We start from the raw sequence: 18,662 nt of genomic DNA, 5'->3' as shown, positions 1-18,662 counted from the left end.
TGAACAACATAGAGCATACACATATATTCTAGAAACACAAAAATCGGCCTTTACCAATACTTTTAATTTAAAGCATAAAATGTACAGTAGTATATTTATAGCAAAAACAAAGGTTAAGTTAAAAAAATTGGATTGAAAAAAGACAGGTTGTGCAAAAGAGTACATTATATGTTCGCCATAAGTTTAAGAAACAGCGGCATATAAGGAAGCGTAGAAACAACTTCCTGTCAAGAGTGGAGGCCTCAGGTAATCCCACTGGGTTTATGAAAACGACAGGGGGAACTACATTACCCACAATTCTATTGTACCGCATGTGACTTGCTCGTCACGTTACGGTCAAAACACTGAGGTCTCTCATTTCCAGCGGTGGCGGCATAAGGTAGGATACGAGCACTTTAGTCTTACACGAAACAGAGACGACTCTTTAATCCTTATTGTGAGTAACGCGGAGGTGTTTAAATGTGTGGACTTGTTGTCGAAAACGAGCTCTCTTTAGCTCGGTGTGCTGTTTGCTAGCTAGCTAATGTAGGCACAGTGGTGTATGGGTGTATTGATAAATGCTATTGTTACCTTAGTGAAAACAAAAGCCTGAATCTAGCTACGATAAAAGGTGGATTACTTGACCAGTGTCTCCTGTAGATACCCGTGTGTGTGTGTGTGTGTGTGTGTGTGTGTGTGTGTGTGTGTGTGTGTGTGTGTGTGTGTGTGTGTGTGTGTGTGTGTGTGAGAGAGAGAGAGAGTGTGAGTGAGTGAGTGAGAGACAGTGACTGTGTTGGAGATCTGGTGGACACAACATTAATAAATCACCTCCATGCTTTATTCCTGGCAGCTTTGCGTGTTCTCCTACACTTTCTGCCGTACGCTCATTAGCTACTTTATAAGAGATCCACTTGTAAAACGACTGTTCTCTAAAACGTATGTTTGTTCTTGAGCTCACTGATTTTGATTTTTTTTAAACATGGTGATTATAAGAATCATGTCATCTTCCTAAAATGAATAGTACCCCTTCACTGCCTTAAACTGGGTAATTTCTACATACAGTATATTATGGACTTCTAGGAATCAGTGAGCAGAAACCGTTTTACCAAACATGACTCGTGATTCAAACCACTTTTTTTTTTTTTTTTTACTTCCCCATCTAATGTACTCAGTATGTTATTTTGATACCACGCTTCTCCCAAATGTATCTAAATGCAGACAATATTTTATTACAGCTCAATCTCCAAATGACTTCACCATCAAACCATCACCGTTGAGAAACCTCAGCTGGCTCCTGACTGGACATAATTATTCATCTGCAGCTGGGTTATATCTCGTAGCTTCATTCAAATTTCCTCACCTGATTTTCTGAGGTGCTTAACGCTTCCCAGACTGAGCTGCACCTTGGTGACTCATGGCAATTAAAAATGATGTTGAGGACTGGGGTGGTGCTGGCAGCAGTGACTCTGGAGAAAGGGCGTGGCTCTTGCAGAGCCCCAGTGTGGATTCTGTTCGGCAACCTGAGTCTGAGAGGAGGAGCTCGGGGGTGTCATCAGTAGGCGCTGTTTTCATCGTGGTGAATGCAGCGCTGGGAGCGGGTCTACTCAATTTTCCTGCAGCCTTCAATATGGCAGGAGGTGTAACTGCAGGATTCGTGCTTCAGATGGTGAGGAGATTATGCGCTTCTGCTACACCTCTTTTGTCTTGCATGAAGCATGTATGTCATGAAGTACAGTTAAATTAGGATTCAGTTATAATTTGCTCTGCTCAGTTTTTATGAACTACATGCATTGATCATCTATAATATTAAAACCACTGAGTGTTGAGATGAATGGATCCTGTTTTTGTCCTAAAAGGTCTTGGGACCTGGCATGGTCCTGGTCCTATGTTACTTTGAGACATACCACACACCTTAACATTGCTAGAGGCCACGCACATCATTGGATAGCAATGGAAGCATCCTATAGCAGAACAATGCATTCCATCATTCTTGAGAAAATGCTTGGAAACAGCTTTAGAAACACAACCAGTGTGTGACGTTTGGTCTCCAATCTCCTGACATCCCAGTCTGACAGAGCATCAGCGGGATGTGCCAGGAGAATGTGAACCACACAAGTCACACCCTTTAATCTACGAGATCCACTGGCAGTGTTAGAGTATCAGACACCAAGGGATGTCTCGTGTTCATTGCCCAGTCTCCAGACCAGTTTTGGAGGGTCAAGAAGGACCTCCAGAATATAACTCTGATGTTTAATGTTGTGGCTGATCAATGTATACCCTCATTACACTGAGGGTGAAACATTTTTTGGCACTAAGAGAAGCTGAAAGGAAAAAAAAAAGTTATTTTATGTCACTACCAACAGTTATTATTAGGTTAGCTGGAAAGAGAGTCAGACTGAATATAGCATGAGCTTGTTCATTCCCGGAATACAAGAACTGACAATCAGAGCACCTGCTTTCTCTGTATTCATGTGACCAGCATATTCATGTAGTGCTGCTTTGTGTTTCCTTGTGTTTCAGTTTATGCTGATCTTCATAATCACCGGGCTGGTGATCCTTGGATACTGCTCCCTGGTTTGTGTTGCCCCCAAACGTTCTTCACATTTCACTTGTTTTTCTTATGTTTTCTCTGCCATGTTCTGGACCTCGAACTCCGAACAGTTTTGTCTCTCTTTTGTCTTCTTCCTTCATTCGTAGTGAAACAAACTGCGCAGGCTTCTTAAGTAACAACTTCTTTATTCTGTGGTTGTAATCCTGATCATATGGATAGGTTTGGACTTTCACTTCCTCAGTAGCTCAGATTTGTGCTTGCGTCTCACACAACACTGGAATAAAAGAGTAAAGCTAAGACTGAGTCAGCTGAATTAAGTAAATTTTAAGTGATGCAACAATATCCGCTGAAGAAAATCATTTACATTCAGCTGTTGGATGGTTTCTGGCTATGTAAATGTGTGAGACTCCAACCTTAATTTTGCCAATAACTATGCAGACATCGGTAAATCAAGCTGTGGTAGCCAAGATAAAGTGTTTTTCTGTGTCTTTAACCTGCGTGCTGGCAGAATCCAAGATAGCCAATTAAGAGTGACTTGAATTACTCAAGTAGTAAACAGCGATGCTCCTGCTGCTCGGTTGTTTGTGGAGTTATGTAGAAAAACCTGTTTTAAATGCCGCACACTGCAGGAGGAACCCATGTTCTCAGTGAGTGCATGGATACATCCGTTTAGGCTTGCGGGAAATATCACAGGCTTGTGTTGAAAAACCTAATTTGGACAGTTAACCTTTGTTTCAGTGGCGCTGAAACTCAACGGCTAATTTAAGTGTGACATTTTAATGATGATGATTTTAATGGTGGCAAATGAAAATTCAGGTAAATGCATACAGGCTACAGATGTGATTGCTAACCTTGTGAATTTAACTCGGGCAACTTTGTAAATTTTTTGTGTTAATTGAATAAAACCCAAATCACACAGGCCTAGAAACCGATTGCAGGCCATTTAGCAACCATTGGTTTCTAGGGGAAAAGATGTGTATGTGTGTGTTTTTTGACTGGTTGGCGATTGCTGGAGGTTGCTTGTCAAAATTGGTTGTGAAGAGCTATATGGTGCTGACTCAAACACCTGTTTTTGGTTGCTTTGGTTACCATTTGGAGAGTAGTTGGTGAGCATTTGAAGTGGGCGACTGTGATAATCTGCAAACCAACCACAATAAGGTGTTTGGGTCACCACCCTCTGTGCTACAGATTTTACCTAGTGACTGTCTCCAACCACTCGCCAGCCAGTTGGGGAATATACATTTTTCCCTGGGAACCAAAGGTTGCCAGGTGCGGTCACTGACTGGTCTCTAGGTCTGTATGACTGGGGTCTAAGTGAGTGATAAACTTATTAAACATTAAGCATAAATGCGATGAACTGTCACAATTGTGAATGAAAAAACATGTACACCCTCAACAGTCAATAGATTGCATCACCTCCTCCAATATGGCAGGCAACTCTCGGATAATGAAGTCACATGAGAAACCTTAGTATCACTACCGTGTACCTACCTACTGTTTGATCAACGTGCTTTTTTTAAATTATCTGTCTTTTTTATTCAGGTCAGTAATGAAGCTACTTATCAGGAAGTTGTTCGAGCCACTTGCGGGAAAGTCACAGGAGTTGTATGTGAAGTAGCTATTGCCATCTACACATTTGGCACATGCATTGCTTTCTTCATTGTCATCGGAGACCAGCTCGATCGCTGTAAGTGTACTTTATCAGACTGGTTAGCTTTTTTTTTTCTTTTTTTTTTTCGTCTCTAGAAAACCAAAACCCCTAAAACTGGAATGTAAAAGACAAAAGATGCACCTGAATTAAATTTAGCTGTTCATCTCTTCAAAACCATCTTTAAAAAAAAATTTCTGGCTACAGAGTCGTTATTGACCACAAGCCCTGTTTCCTGGGTTTGACTCTGTGTGACTTTGACCACTTCCATACATGAAATTAGATCCTTCACCTCAGATTTCATTTTAAAGGACAAGATCCAGCGCACGCTGCAGAGGCAGGGACAGGACAGGACTTCCAGGGAGCCATCAAAAATATTAATGACACTTAAAGTGGTCTGGGGTGGACAAGAGTATGATCTTTAAAAGGAAGATCAGCCAAATTTAAATCATATAAGGTTTTGTGAGATGTTCCGATCATCTCCTACATTTAAATGAAATTTCTGCTTTCCTTTTGCATTTAGCTGTGATGTATTAAATAGGGGAAGTCTTTCTGTCATAGAGCAGTATAAAAAAAAAAAAAAAGTCAGTGTCATCAATGATGAGGGCAAAGAACATCAGAGATGACACTACTCAGCTTTTTCGCTCAGTAAACGTGTCTCTCATGTGATTAACTCAACCCAGAGATGCTGACAGTGTTTAAAAGAATTCAACTCTGGCCTTTTGCTATTTAGAAATGAATGAAGTGTTTGTGACTTAGATCGTCTGCATTTCTTCATCCCTCCTGTGTGTACAGCTCTTTAGCTAATCTCCTGCTCTGTACCGTGTACCCTTCTCCAGCAAACAGCAGATTGTACTCTGGCTCTTTCTCTTTGGGGCCTTCTCAAGTGTTTTTGAAATCCTTGTTTTTTTGTTACAGTGATCGCTGCAGCGGGTCATAATGCAGAGGGTGAAGACGATCACTTCTGGTACACTAACCGCAAATTTACCATCTCTCTGACTGCGATACTGGTCATTCTTCCTCTCTCCATCCCCAAAGAGATTGGCTTCCAGAAGTATGCCAGGTACAGAACTTTGCCCCTGTTAACCTGCAGCTTATTTTCACCCTGAGAATTGATTTCTTGTTGTTGTTGTTGTTGTTGTTGTTGTTGTTGTTGTTGTTGTTATTATTATTTTTTAAATTTACACACTGATTATTTGAGTTGTTCGTTTTTTCTCTGGTAGTACTCTGAGTGTGATGGGAACCTGGTATGTTACCATAGTGGTCATCATTAAGTACTTCTGGCCGGACAAAGAGGTGACTCCGGGCTATGTTCCTACCAGGTGTGGACACATTTCACAACACTTTCTAAACATCTGCATCCTCCTCATCTGGCTTTGTTTGAGTTGCTAAATCATTGTGTTTGTTACAGTTCTGCTTCCTGGACTGCAGTTTTTAATGCAATGCCCACCATATGCTTTGGCTTCCAGGTATCTCCTCATTTGGTATCATTTGATGAGATTTTAAGCTATGTGCCTTTATGATTAGACTTTAATATTAATAAACTGTATCTCCTGCCTTCTCCGTCCTGATCTCCGGTCACAGTGCCATGTCAGCTCCGTGCCAGTGTTCAACAGCATGAGGAGGAAAGAGATCAGACCCTGGGGGCTTGTTGTGACCTTCAGCATGTTAATCTGCCTTTTTGTTTACACTGGAACAGGTATTGTACATATATATTGAATAACATGCATCTTTATAATTGACTTTTAAATACATTTGAGAAACTACATGTAAAAGGTACTTGAAGGTATTTTTTATAGCATGGAAATATATTCCAGAAATGTAGTCAGCCTGCAGGTTTGCTTTTTTTTTTTTACAGTGAAGCGATCCTTGGTGTGATTTTTGATTTGTTCAGGTGTCTGCGGCTTCCTGACATTTGGCTCCAACGTCAGTCAGGATGTGTTGATGTCGTACCCCCCCGATGATATCGCCGTAGCCATTGCGAGAGCTTTCATCATCGTCTGTGTGGTCACCTCCTACCCTATTTTACACTTCTGTGGCAGGTAAGACACAGCAAAGCTAAAACGTGTGATACTAATGATGAAGCTGTAGTTGATATCTGGATATATTAATGGGTCAAGACAATACAGCAGAAAACCATATGCAGTGTAAAGCTACAGTGGACTAAAGGTTTCCTCAGCAGAGAATAGAGTAATACTCACTGTGTCTGTCTGTTTCTGTTGTAATCTGAGCGTCTCAGTTTTTCTTGTGGCTGCTTCAGCTGCACATGCGTCTGAGTGCATATTGTTTCCTCCATTTCTAACTGTATTTCCTCCCCTACATCTTGAGAAAAGCTTAAAGTGAGATGGCATAATCAAAATAAAGTATTTTATTTGTATTCCTGTGTAAAAATAAAAGCAAAGAACACTCTTTGGATAAGCAGCAGCTAAGTGGTGCTGATTGAAGGCAGCTGATTAATCGAGTCTAATCAAGCGTGATCACCTCTATAAAGGCAGAAGCTTTAGAGGTGGAGAGTGTGTCAAAACATGCCATAATCTTCCCAGGAGTGGACGTCCCAGTAAGTTGACCCTGAGACTAGACCCCCAATACTTGGAGAAACTGCAGAAACCCCCAAAGCTACATCTCAAACTCTATAGGGCTCAATGAGCATGTTAAATATTAAAGTTAATGACAGCACGATTTACTAGAGGAGAGCCTCTTCTCTCTAAAAAGAACATCATCATCATCATCATTTATTTATTTATTTATTTATTTATTTATAGCACTTTAAAAACACACCTGGTAGACCAAAGTGCTGTACAATACTAATATGCACATAGTAATAAAACCAGACATAGCAATAAAAAAAAAATAAATAAAAAAAAATCAGTTACACACAGAGTTAAAAGCCAGGGAATAAAAATAGGTTTTTAATAAAGACTTAAAAACTGGCACTGATGTAGCCTGTCTAATATGGAGAGGAAGGTTATTCCAAAGCATCAGCGCAGCAACAGCGAACGCTCTGTCTCCTCTAAGTTTCAGCCGTGACTTTGGGACCGAAAGCAGCAGCTGCTCAACTGACCGAAAGGAACGAGTGGGGACGTGGGGCTTCAACAAGTCAGACAAATAAACAGGTGCCAGACCATTTCGAGATTTAAAAACCAATAAAAGGACTTGAATTCAATTGGAAGCCAGTGTAAAGAGGCCAAAATCGGAGTGATGCGATCAAATTTTCTTCTGCCAGTTAAAAATCGTGCCGCAGCATTTTGCACTAAAATGAAGAAAGGGCTTAACCTTTGATAAACATCTGAGGTGATAAAATGCTGATTTTTACCAGTTTAAGTTTACAAAGTTGCAAATGTAAGGAAAAAAATCCTGATGTAAAACCATAAACATTCCTATTTTATGTGCCCAGGGTGAGTCTTTACTGCTAATTTGCTGCTCTCTCTCTCTTCAAGTGTGTATTTGTCAAACTAGACACACATACGGGTTGAAACACACTAGAGATAATAGCAGCAAAGTGGCAGAAGTGATGATGATTATGGGTTCAACATCTGTTGGCTTACTGTAGCATTTTATTGCATCATCCAGTGTATTTTACCATGTGAGCATTTCTTCTTCTTTTCTTTCTTTTTTTTTTTTTTTGCTCTGCTGTTTCCTTTACTTTATTTCTTTCCTTTATTTATTACCTTATCCATTTCCTTTAGTGGTTGCATTTCAAGTGTCTAAAATATATAAGCTGATTTTTATTTATTTTTTTGGTAAGGCTGTCAGTTCTTACTAGTGAAAAACTTATGGAGCGATATCTTTGAGATTTCTCACTGCAGCCTGTTACTGGCATCAGATAATTTACATCTTTTCTTTTTTGGCCTTTTTTGTTTCCTGTGATTTTTTTTTTTTTTTTCATGCACTGAGATGCATTCAAATTATTGCCAGCAGAAGAAACTGACCATATTTATGTATTTGTTGTTGGCTAAATATAATCTGTCCTCATTAAATAATGTTTATTAGTGATGCTAGGGTTACTAAATTTTCCAATATTTAGAAATTGAAAAGGAGCACTGATGTGGGATTTGTTTCAGGTGGTACCCCGTGTGTAGTTTTTAAAATCTGTATCAGATGATTTAAAAATACACCCCAAAAAAAGGTCAAAGGGATTGGTGGTATGTCCTCGGTGTGTTTGTGTGTACTAAAGTCCTTATTTAGTTTTTATGGATCTTTTCTTCTCAGTACTCTGCTGTGGTCATGTGTTGTTTTAGGGCAGTTATAGAGGGACTTTGGCTGCGTTTCCAAGGTGAACAGGTAGAGGTGTGTGTACGTCGTGAGAGGAGGAGGAGGATCCTGCAGACGCTGGTGTGGTTTATCATCACCCTCGTCCTCGCCCTCTTCATCCCAGATATTGGTCGAGTGATCTCTCTGATCGGAGGACTGGCAGCCTGCTTCATCTTTGTCTTCCCAGGTACACTGCACGCCATCTGCTGTGTTCGGGTTTTCTGTGCAGCTTTTATTGACGTGCTGTAAAGCCAACCCAGTGTTTCTTTAAATTTACAGGTTTGTGTTTGATGCAAGCCAAACTCTCAGAGACTGACGTCCGATCTGCAAGGTGAGGCTCTGCTGTAAACCTGCTGAGTTCTGGTCTTCTTTCTGCTTGTGTGTGTGTATATATATATATATATATATATATATATATTTTATATTTTATTTCTTCAATCATGCAGTGGTTATTTTGCATGACACTCTTTTCTTATCAGCTGACTACACATTCAAAACCTCAAAAGGCCCTCTGCATGTGAGGCTGTCATTGAGCTTGTGGGCATATTTGCACACTTTTTAAAACTGCATTAATTCTGGATGCTACATTATAGTTACCCTTCACAATTACATGACTACAACAGATTACATACAGCATACCTTGATCTTAAGTAGGCCAGACCAGTGAAGCTCCCGTTTTTGCCGTTGTAAAAAAGTTTAACTACGCGTTTAATCCCAGATGTCAGATGACAGAAAAGCGTCAGCACAACTGTTTGGGTGTAAATGTTTAACATTGCAGAGGATGTCCTGAGAGCTTGTTGATCAGACTAAGGTTTTTGTTAATTTACAGAAAATGGGCACTTTTTTATTAATTAGTTTATTAATTACTGTGGAACTGAAATTTATAGAGTAAATATTGAAAAAAATAACTATTCTATAACTTCTTTGTTTATCTATTAATTTAGTGCGGTATGAATGGCCATGGGAGACGTCTTTATTAGTAGCAAAAGCTGTAAAACTGGATAAGCCCGTCTTTATGCCACTGAGATTCTGCATCTGTTTGATCTGTGACGAATCAAAGTTGAAGAAAAACTTTCCAGTTGAACACTTTTTAAAGTTTCTTTAATCTTTTGACATTGGAGCCACATGATTCACTGTCATTATTGCAAAAAAAGTTATCCATGCTCAGACGGATGTATTTCCTCTCTCTCACAGCTGGCACGGGCTGGTGATCTTCAGTGTCGCCATGGTTACACTTGGAGCGTTCATATTTGGCCTCACCACGACAAACTCCATCTACCAGGATGTCGTCAACTGAAGGGAATAATTTTCACAAGCCGGTGCTGCTCTCAGGCCTCTGGATGATACAAAGCGTCTCATGACCAAAGAAAAAAAACAACAACAAAGACAAACATCACCTGCTCCGTACTGACATGAAGGTCTAGAGAGTTTTGTTCAATTGGGGAGTCACCCCGTCATGCTGAGGGAATTCAGACGCTTCTAACAGCATGTTTCATGTGTTTTACTGTGTCATTATTTCCAGAGGGGACACGCACTCCTTACTCCCCTCTGTGGATGTAACAATGACACGTTCCTGTTTACAAGAGCCGAAGGACTTAATCAGATTGATTTTAACAGAAGAATTGTACCACTTTGTGTAATTTAATTAGCATGTCATAATGTAATTCATGTTCAGTACTAATTATGTCGCTGCTAATAGTTTGTCTACTCATCAGTGTAAAAAAAACAAACTGGATTAAGTGATACGTTACCACAGTAGGACAAAGCATATTAAATGTATGTAAAGGCGTAGACTGGCATTAATGCAGAGCCAGGGCAGTTTGATTATGAGGTTTTCAATTATAGGGACAAAACAACCAAACATACTACACTTTAAAACTGATTTAAAAATGAGTTACTTTTTTTTTTGTTTATTGGTTTGTGTAATTTATTGTGTTACAGTACAAGGTAGTTTGACAACTGAATTTTAGATTAGATTGGACTAGATTAGATTATTTGTACAAATGAGCAAAAGCCTACAACGATATGCTCATTGAAGCCAGTGTGTAAAACAGGGTGAAAAGGGCAGCTCGGTATCTGCACAAATGAGCACCACCTCCACAGGTTTGTAAAGAGAGGGAAGGATGTAACCTACAAAGCATTCACTTTGCACTTTATTTACACGAAAGGGTTTTAAGACACGACAGGAAGGAAACTGAGCAAACTGCACATGTGACATTTTAAGTTAATGTGATGATAGAAATAATTTTAGTTTTTGTTTGCCTCAAACCAAAGTGGGAGCTTTTTTTTTTTTTCTTCTTCAAATATTCCAACACTAAAGATATACAGAGCACAGATCACTGACATGGTTAAACTACATCAAATGACTTTACCCCTCATCTTTGTACCAACTGTAACTTTAATAACCATTTTTGCAGTACATGTTTGTTTTTTTGTTTGTTTTTTTTTGTGACTCTGATTTCATGTTTATGTAGTTATATTTTTCCTGTTTAATGAAACCCAGCAAGTACTTTTGTGAACAACTGACAAAACAGAAAAAAGGGACTGTCAGAAACACGGGTATGCTACATGAGACTGCTGGACGGACATTTATCATAGTTGTGAAGAAAAACTACAAAATCAAAATTTCTTAAAATACTAAGTGCTGGGATACTTTTTTTTTCTAGACAATCATTGTTATGATCATTTTTTTTATGGTTTGGTGCTTTAACTTGTGTGTCAAACTTAATTTATCGATGATCAGCTGCATTAACGCCACTGATTAACAAAGCATTTGCTAATCACAATCATGTCCCTGTTGTCTCATAAAAGTGACTTGAAAATATGTTAATGGGAAGATTTGGTAGAAATATTTTAGTGAACATTCAATGCTACTTCAATAAATGAAGTGTAGTTAAAGCATGTGAATAAATGTAGACTGCTCAAATCTCATGAGTTGAACAAAAAATTTAATAAAAGACATTGAATTCACTTCATCGACTTACAGTTTTTGATCGGAGTTAAGACATCAGACAACACGTTTAAAAAAAAATCCTTTTACATTGTTCTTTTAACACGTCAACCATAAGGACGAAAAAAACATTTACATAAGTGCCACAGACAGTACTTTATATACTTTTATTAAAGTTCAGCATCAAATATCTGGACTCAGATCTGTCTGAGTCAATGAGAAGAAGCTTTGCAGAAACCACAGGATGCAGATGGTTCTTTTATACACAAGTAGCTCCTGAATTTCCTGACAAAAATGGTAAAAATACACACATACCAGCAGCTTTGGAGAGGGTTTGTGACCAAATCAGTTAATTTCAATCTAAACGAACACAAATTTCACCCATAAAAACTGAGATTGAGGGAAAAACAGTTATAACCATTTAACAACTATGGGTTATTCATTTCTTTGTTAATTTGATTAATTAAACTTTTGGGCACGCCCCCACCCCACAAAAAACAAAACAAAACAAAACAAAAACAAAGAAAGTGTTCTCCATTTGTTCTGTCAAGAGCCAGACACAGCTGACAGCCTTGACCTATTAAAAGTGGAGGTAACTGAAAATGAACAAGTGCAGTACCAAAGAGTCATTTTTACATCTCAAATTTATTTCCCTGAGAACAACAATAACAAATAAAGAAAAAGTACATTCTCCGACTCAGTAAGGGGAATTTGTTATGAAAGACTGAAACATGTGGAGAGCTGGACCCGGAGCCCACTGAGGAACCATGTGACCTGCACCCTGAAACAGATCAAAGCAGTATTTTGAGTAACTGCGACATCTTCACATAAAACAAACCGACAATGCAAAAGCATTAATGCTTACCTTAACAGTCAGAAAAGTGATGTTTCCAAACATCTGATAAAAGCCAGCAATTTGGTCCTCATGAATCCAGGTTTGGTATTTAGTAGTTGCCTAAGAACATTTTAGTACAAGTAGTGCCTGTCATTGGTGTGAAAAAGTATAATTTATGAATGTAGAGTTAAAGCTACCTTCAAGCCGAGATCCTCCACGAACCACTGGTCGCCCAGAAAGTTGCAGGCCATGTCGGTGTCTCCGTTATAGACGAGCGCACGGAGGCCCAGAGAGAGCAGCTTCAGGTACACGTCCTTCATTGTTGCATACAGCACTTTGTACTGCGCTCCAACTTTATCACTGCAACAAATACATACTTATCACGGAAATCACACCATGCTAATTACAATCATACTCTGCATTTAGTCATTAGTTATTCATTTGTGCTTTTTTTGTCCTGTCTACCTCCCCTCACCCCCATTGGTAGTGTCAGCTGGCCGCCCCTCCCCGAGCCTTCTTCTGCTGGAGGTTTCTTCCTGTTAAAAGGGAGTTTTTTCTTCCCACTGTCACCAAGTCCTTGCTAACAGGGGGTTGTCTCATTGTTTGGGTTTTTCTATTATTTTAGGGTCTTTACCTTACAAAAGAAAGTACAACAACAGGAGGCTGTTGCCTGATTTGGTGCTATATAAATATAACTGATCTGAAGTGAACTGAACTAAGATAATGCTTTAAATGCGAGGGCCCTGGAAAGTTATACTGCCTTTGAGAAAGGTGTAGATTTCTTAAAAAGTGAAACTTAATCTTCATTTCGCCTTCCATCAACACCACCGTCCACACCAGGATTTATTTGAACTTGCTGTTATTGGCAGAAATGCTGATATATGTGAGGATGTATACATATAGAAGCCTCAGTGTCTGAGTTTATTATTATTATTATTATTATTATTATTATTATGATGATGATGATGATGATGATGATGATGATGATGATGAGGAACAGCCCACCATTAGAGAGCCACAGTCATGTGTTTACACACTTTCTGGAAATCCAATAAACTTCACTTCTCAAATATCACTGTGTGTGTCTCCTATATGATATATTTAACTGACATTTTTTATTGTAACAACCAACGATTTATACAGGAAAATGATGACTATTAACAAGGTTGCACAAACTTTCGCATCCCACTGTATTCAGTAAAACTGCAACAAAGAGGACTTGAGGTGCACACATAACATTATTTATCACCAATTTTGGAATAACCAGAAGATTTTGCCATACCTGCAGATATCCCAAGGAGGCAGGATAGCTGGAATGTGCAACGCTTTCCTCACGTCACCTCTGTTCAGCCAGTTCATCTGGGCTGTGCTGTTGATGCAGGGTGGGACTTCACCCAGAGTGGTGGAGGAACTTCTCTGTGCTGAAAACTTCAATAAACACTATCATTAAAACCCAGGACAAGTGAAGGACAGACATGGAGTGCACGAAAACTTGTTTTTGGAGGGTTACCTTGTGTGTATGTGGGTGATTCCTGTAGTTCCTAAACAGAAGACTCATGGTCCTCTCATAGACTCTACTGGATCTTCTCTGACCTTCACAATCCAAGTAAAGGGCGTACTCATTAAGTCCACTATTATAGACGAGACCAAAGGCCACGTTTACCTGTAAAGGAGACAAAGTAGTATATGTCTGAAAGACTTAAGTCAACATGAGAAATCCCCAGTTGATTAAGGCAACAGTGAACACGTTACCAGTACTGTGCATGTCTCAGAACTGGAGTTGTAGAAATTGCAGGTCCCATCCTTACAGCAATTTATGTTCAGGTCACGCCACAAACTGCACAAGAAACAGCTCTGCATCAGCTCTGTGCAAATGATCTCTTAACTTGAAGGCAGATTACTTCTGTCATATTTTTATATGAAGAATGATATTAAAATGTAAAAATGATATGCTTCCCAGCTCCTGACTTTAATAGGAAAAACAATCTAAGTGATCAGATATTTTTTTATGTAGCAACTCAAGAGAATTCATCTCGTGTGTAATGGAGCATGCAAACAATAAACACCATTTCTTTTTAAAGCCATTCCTTCATAATAAAACAAGAAGCCTTGGCAAAACTTACTCTTCTCCAAAGAGGCCGTGGTAGTAACCAAAGTAGATCAATGACTGGTCATTGAGATTAAAGCTGCTGAGGCCGTTTCCCACTGCAAAGCCCTGGAAACAAGAAAATGCATCATTTTAAACCACATCAGTGGGCACAATATAGAGGAACAACTTCTCCTTCATCATGAAACTACATTAGGACATGAGGCAGATGAAGTGTCTCACTTTAAAGTTTATTTTGGCTTTTCCCGTGGCCACAAGGAGGCTGAGTGTTGGCACATAAATTCCACCATAGCTCTCCCCGAAGATGAAGAACTTGTTCTGACTGAAGTTTGGGAACTTGGAGAAGAAATTCTGCAGGGCTTTGTAATTATCTTGGGCAACCTATGATAAACATTTCACATGTTTTTACATTTCACAATCACTTTTTCTTCCTTTGTAAAAATCTGCATTGGTTATTTAACACACTGAACTCACCTGGTCATCATCAGTTGCATATTTCTCATCATCAGAGTAGGAATATCCCACACCTACAGGAGACTCGACATACAGCACATTGGCAATCTTGTTCCAGCTGAATTTGTTCTCGTACAGCGTAGCCCCATCATCATTTACCTGAAAATCAGAGTCAAGACTTTTCTATTGAAATCCACTTTACTCAGTGCACGAGTGTAGTTATGCACACAGTGAGCAAACTCACATGAAATGGTCCATTCTCTGAGAGGAACCCATCCAGCGAGCTGCAGCCAGGGCCTCCGTTCAACCAGAGCACCAGAGGGTCTTTGACTGGGTCCCTCTGAGAAGTTACAAACCTGCAGGAAATCAGGACACAAGCTATCACAAACTCAAAGTTACTCTTTCCAACTAACTAGATAATCTCTTGTGAATAGTGAAAGCAGATCTGCAGGCAAGAACGAGTGTAATAAGGACCAATTGCTCCAATGCACTGTAACCTCAGAGCCAATACAATAATTGAGCTCAGAAAACCTTTGACACCACTCACACACCAGATAAGACCCAAGCTAGAACCACAAGGACAGTTTTGTTTATCTGCATCAAAACCCGTGATCTAAAGCTTTCCTTGAAGTTCCTCAGTGATTTGGTGTTTAAGTTCAAGAAACCTGCTCAACTGGTTTGTCTTTCTGATTCAGGATAACACAGGGTGCTGCTGCAAACATGAAGTCATGTTTACCAGGCTTACATGAACTACGCAAGGAAACGCATCATGTGGACAAAAGCAATAGAAGCATTTAGGTGTACCGCTTAGTTATTGAATCCAATAATGTAATGGGATTGTTTTATGGATTGTTGCGGGGCTCTTTAGTTCCAGTGAAGGAAAATTGTAATGCTTCAGCATTCCAAGACATTTTAGACAACTTTGTAGGCACAGTTTGGTGAAGGCCCTTTTCTGTTCCGGGATGGACCAAAGTCCATAAAGGTAAGGCCTGCACAGAGCCCCGACCTCAACCCCACAGAGCACCTTAGGGATGAACTAGAACTGAGACAGTGAGCCAGGTCATCTCCTCCGACAACAGTGTCTGACCTTACAAAAGCTCTTCTAGATGAATGGGCAAAAATTCCCCACAGACACACTCCAAAATCCTGCAGGAAGACTGAAAGCTGTAACATACCTGGGAAAATATATATATAGGTTTATTATGTAGGTGGCCCAGTACTTTTGTCCATATACACTCAGGGGTAATTAATAGACTCTGTGTTAGTGGGAAGAACGTGAAGGATGTACTTAGTTGTAATTAATATTATTATAAAAGCTGATTATGAGCCGATTCTTTTCCTTTTTTTTTTTTTAAACATTCGGGCTCTAAACTGAAAATTTAATCCGGTGTTGTGCCAAAAAGTGATTGTCTGCCAAAAACTGATTTCCAATGTTTCTGTGTATTTTTTATGTGTAATATCTTTACGTACGTTCGTAAATAGACTTCGGTGAACAGGGTTTACAAAGGGGTTATATAGAGAATTAAAACAATATCTGTTTTTCAAGTATCTTTACAACTCTCTGCTATTGTACTTACATTATAACCAATCCGGTCCTTTATCCCCACTTAAAATATTTTTACGGAAATATTGTAATATTTGCTGCCATTTCTGCTGTCCTCTTGGCCAACTTACTCTTACAAAAGACATTTTTAATGTTAATGAGATTTTTTTTTAACTGGATAAATAAAGGTTATATAAAAGTCACTGCCAAAAACTGATTGCGGCTTCTACCTTGTTACACGAATGTTGTTTGTGGCTCAAGATGACTTTATGTCATCCATGAGGGATGCATTTGACATATGTTTCACATATTATAGCCCAACAAGTTACTTATAGCAGTTTAAATACGAGCAATCAGTTTTTGGCAAATACCGGAAATCAGTTTTTGGCAGACAATCACTTTTTGGCACAACACCGGCTCCCGTTGCAGATAATTAGTATAAGAGGTAAAAGCTCACAGAAACCACCGCGGTGTGGGCAACCTGTCATGCTCTGACGACGTTTCTGGCGCATTTACCACCGGTTCTTACCAGTAATGGAGAAACTTTCCAGGCCGTGCCTGCAGGTATCCTGACCACTGTCGGTAGTTCGGTTTGAACGTCATTCCGGGCAAGTGCGTCACTTCGTCCGGATTGTACTCAGCCCGCGAGCCGAGCGGAAACACGGCCAGCAAACACAGCAGCAGACCTCCACCGAGCATGGCTGAAGCCCGGGTCACGTCTCAAACACAAAACGAACCCCGAAAATAAATCCCTGCGCTCGGCGAGGAAAGAGGAAGAAGAAGCGTTCACTTCAACTTCCTCGATTACAGCTCCGCGTGAAACTGAACGTCATATGACCGGCGGGGTGGGTCACATGACTCACATGGCGCTGTCGAACACAAATATTGAAGTTTAGAAACAGGTATGAAGAATTTAAATGTCAGTTGTTGGTTGTTGGTTTTTTTTACGTTTTTAGTTTCGTTTTCAGTTTTACTCTTTATTGTTGAAAAACTAAACTAACTTTTAGTTTTTAGTACTTTTACTGCTAGCTTTTTCTTTGTTATTTTTTTTGTAAAAAAAAGGACATTCTTTATTTTTCAGAGTAGTTATAATAATAAAAATGTAGCTTTTTGAATGCAGTAGACATCCCGAATACGCCTAAGTATGACAAATCTGACAAGGGCTTAAACGATTCCTTGTTACCTTAATTTTGTTATATTTACTTTTAGTAGCATTGTTATAAAATATAATCCAAGTGCCTATTTGCTAAGTACATATTAAAGTGTAATATTAAAGGCCAGCTTTGAGGGTTTATACACTGTGTTTTAGGTCATGAGACTGCTTGGCGACATGAAATTGTGATAAACAGGATCTTTAGTGCAGACTTTCCAGAGAGTCTCGCTCATGTTTGTGCTGATAGATGATAACAACAGGAGACGACCTTCGGGCCGTGAGTGCCCGACGTGGGGAGCGGGGGTGTAGAGTATATTACACTCATCCTGTTGGTAATGCATTAGATTTTGCAGGAGGCTTCGCGCTGTGCACATCTCCCTCCCGGAAGGTTTTGTTGAATAAAGTATATATTTTGAATACACTGAGTTTGTGTCTTCTCTATCAAGCCTGAGGACAAAAGAATCGGGTCGATAGTACTCAATATCCAAAGCAACAACGGTGACAACAAAAGACAGTGGAGGAGCTGGTGAAGACGAGTGTCAGGGGTGCTTTGTGTGGACAGAAGAGTGAGAGGGGAGGTTTATGGGATATTAGTGAGGTCTGCAGTGATGTATGGTGTGGTTTTGTACTGCCATAAAGACAGGAGGCTGAACTGGAGGTGGCAGTGTTGATGATGCTTAGATGTTCATTGGGAGTGGCCAAGATGAACAAGATTAGAAAAAAATGAGTACATCAGAGGGATGTTGAATATAGAGGTGCCAGGCAGGAGGAAAACAGGAACACCTCAGAGAAGATTTGTGGATACCGTAAAGGAGGACATGCAGAGGGTTGGTGTGGCAGAAGAGGATGGCAGAGGAGGCAGATGATCATCTGTGGTGACCCCAAAAGGAAGCAGCTGAAAGAAGAAGAGGAAAGATGCTGGTAAAAGTGGAAGTTCAATTAAGTTAAAGCTTTTAAACCCAGAGTATGGGACACAGTGTGACCAGTTTAGAGTGGTGACTTTTGCACATGCAGTTTTTATTTTTGTTGTATCAAATAAATGCTTCAAAAATAACTACTCAGATAAGTGCCTGGGGCCATTTTAGGATGGAACAAATAGATTAGATGAGTTAAATGACAACTCTCTGCCAAAGGATTCCCAGCAGAGACATTTTGGGCGACCAAATTGAAATTTACTCCCAAGGCTTAAAAG

The 18,662-nt window shown here is 39.6% G+C and overlaps 2 protein-coding genes across 3 annotated transcripts; one reads left to right on the top strand and one right to left on the bottom strand.

Annotated features, from left to right (window-relative positions):
- Positions 1-313: 313 nt before the first annotated feature.
- slc38a7 (solute carrier family 38 member 7) lies at positions 314-11,399 on the top strand. 2 transcript variants are annotated; one of them, XM_085452934.1, is made up of 12 exons: positions 314-379; positions 1,215-1,645; positions 2,500-2,553; positions 4,073-4,217; positions 5,097-5,241; positions 5,402-5,500; positions 5,590-5,647; positions 5,763-5,877; positions 6,073-6,220; positions 8,417-8,616; positions 8,709-8,760; positions 9,624-11,399. In XM_085452934.1, the coding sequence occupies exons 2-12, from the start codon at positions 1,394-1,396 to the stop codon at positions 9,724-9,726; spliced, it is 1,371 nt and encodes a 456-aa protein (XP_085309060.1). In that variant the 5' UTR covers positions 314-379; positions 1,215-1,393; the 3' UTR covers positions 9,727-11,399. The 2 variants fall into 2 exon arrangements, with proteins under 2 accessions (XP_085309060.1, XP_085309061.1); XM_085452935.1 differs by lacking the exon at positions 314-379 and adding an exon at positions 383-436.
- On the bottom strand, positions 11,360-17,159 carry LOC146718610 (lysosomal protective protein). The gene is made up of 11 exons (XM_085452932.1): positions 16,847-17,159; positions 15,019-15,130; positions 14,796-14,933; positions 14,544-14,702; positions 14,338-14,429; positions 13,967-14,051; positions 13,725-13,877; positions 13,497-13,642; positions 12,412-12,574; positions 12,245-12,334; positions 11,360-12,160 (listed from the first exon to the last, which is right to left on the bottom strand). Exons 1-11 carry the CDS (start codon positions 17,014-17,016, stop codon positions 12,077-12,079), a joined length of 1,392 nt encoding a protein of 463 aa, XP_085309058.1. The 5' UTR covers positions 17,017-17,159; the 3' UTR covers positions 11,360-12,076.
- Positions 17,160-18,662: the final 1,503 nt, after the last annotated feature.

Source organism: Copadichromis virginalis, linkage group LG1, assembly GCF_057382275.1.
Source record: "Copadichromis virginalis isolate Kocher_CV1m ecotype Utaka linkage group LG1, C_Virginalis_male_GT1.1, whole genome shotgun sequence".
Lineage (NCBI taxonomy): Eukaryota > Metazoa > Chordata > Actinopteri > Cichliformes > Cichlidae > Copadichromis > Copadichromis virginalis.
Note: the sequence above shows the minus strand (reverse complement) of the source record. Positions and strands in the feature narration are given on the sequence as shown.

Coding starts and splice junctions, on each gene's coding strand:
- slc38a7 (XM_085452934.1), top strand. CDS start 1,394: ATGGCAATTAAAAATGATGTTGAGGACTGGGGTGGTGCTGGCAGCAGT. Junction 2,554..4,072: donor TCCTTGGATACTGCTCCCTG/GTTTGTGTTGCC, acceptor TTTTTTATTCAG/GTCAGTAATGAAGCTACTTA. Junction 6,221..8,416: donor ATTTTACACTTCTGTGGCAG/GTAAGACACAGC, acceptor GTGTTGTTTTAG/GGCAGTTATAGAGGGACTTT.
- LOC146718610 (XM_085452932.1), bottom strand. CDS start 17,016: ATGCTCGGTGGAGGTCTGCTGCTGTGTTTGCTGGCCGTGTTTCCGCTC. Junction 15,131..16,846: donor GGAAAGTTTCTCCATTACTG/GTAAGAACCGGT, acceptor GATTTCCTGCAG/GTTTGTAACTTCTCAGAGGG. Junction 13,643..13,724: donor ATCACCCACATACACACAAG/GTAACCCTCCAA, acceptor TGTTTATTGAAG/TTTTCAGCACAGAGAAGTTC.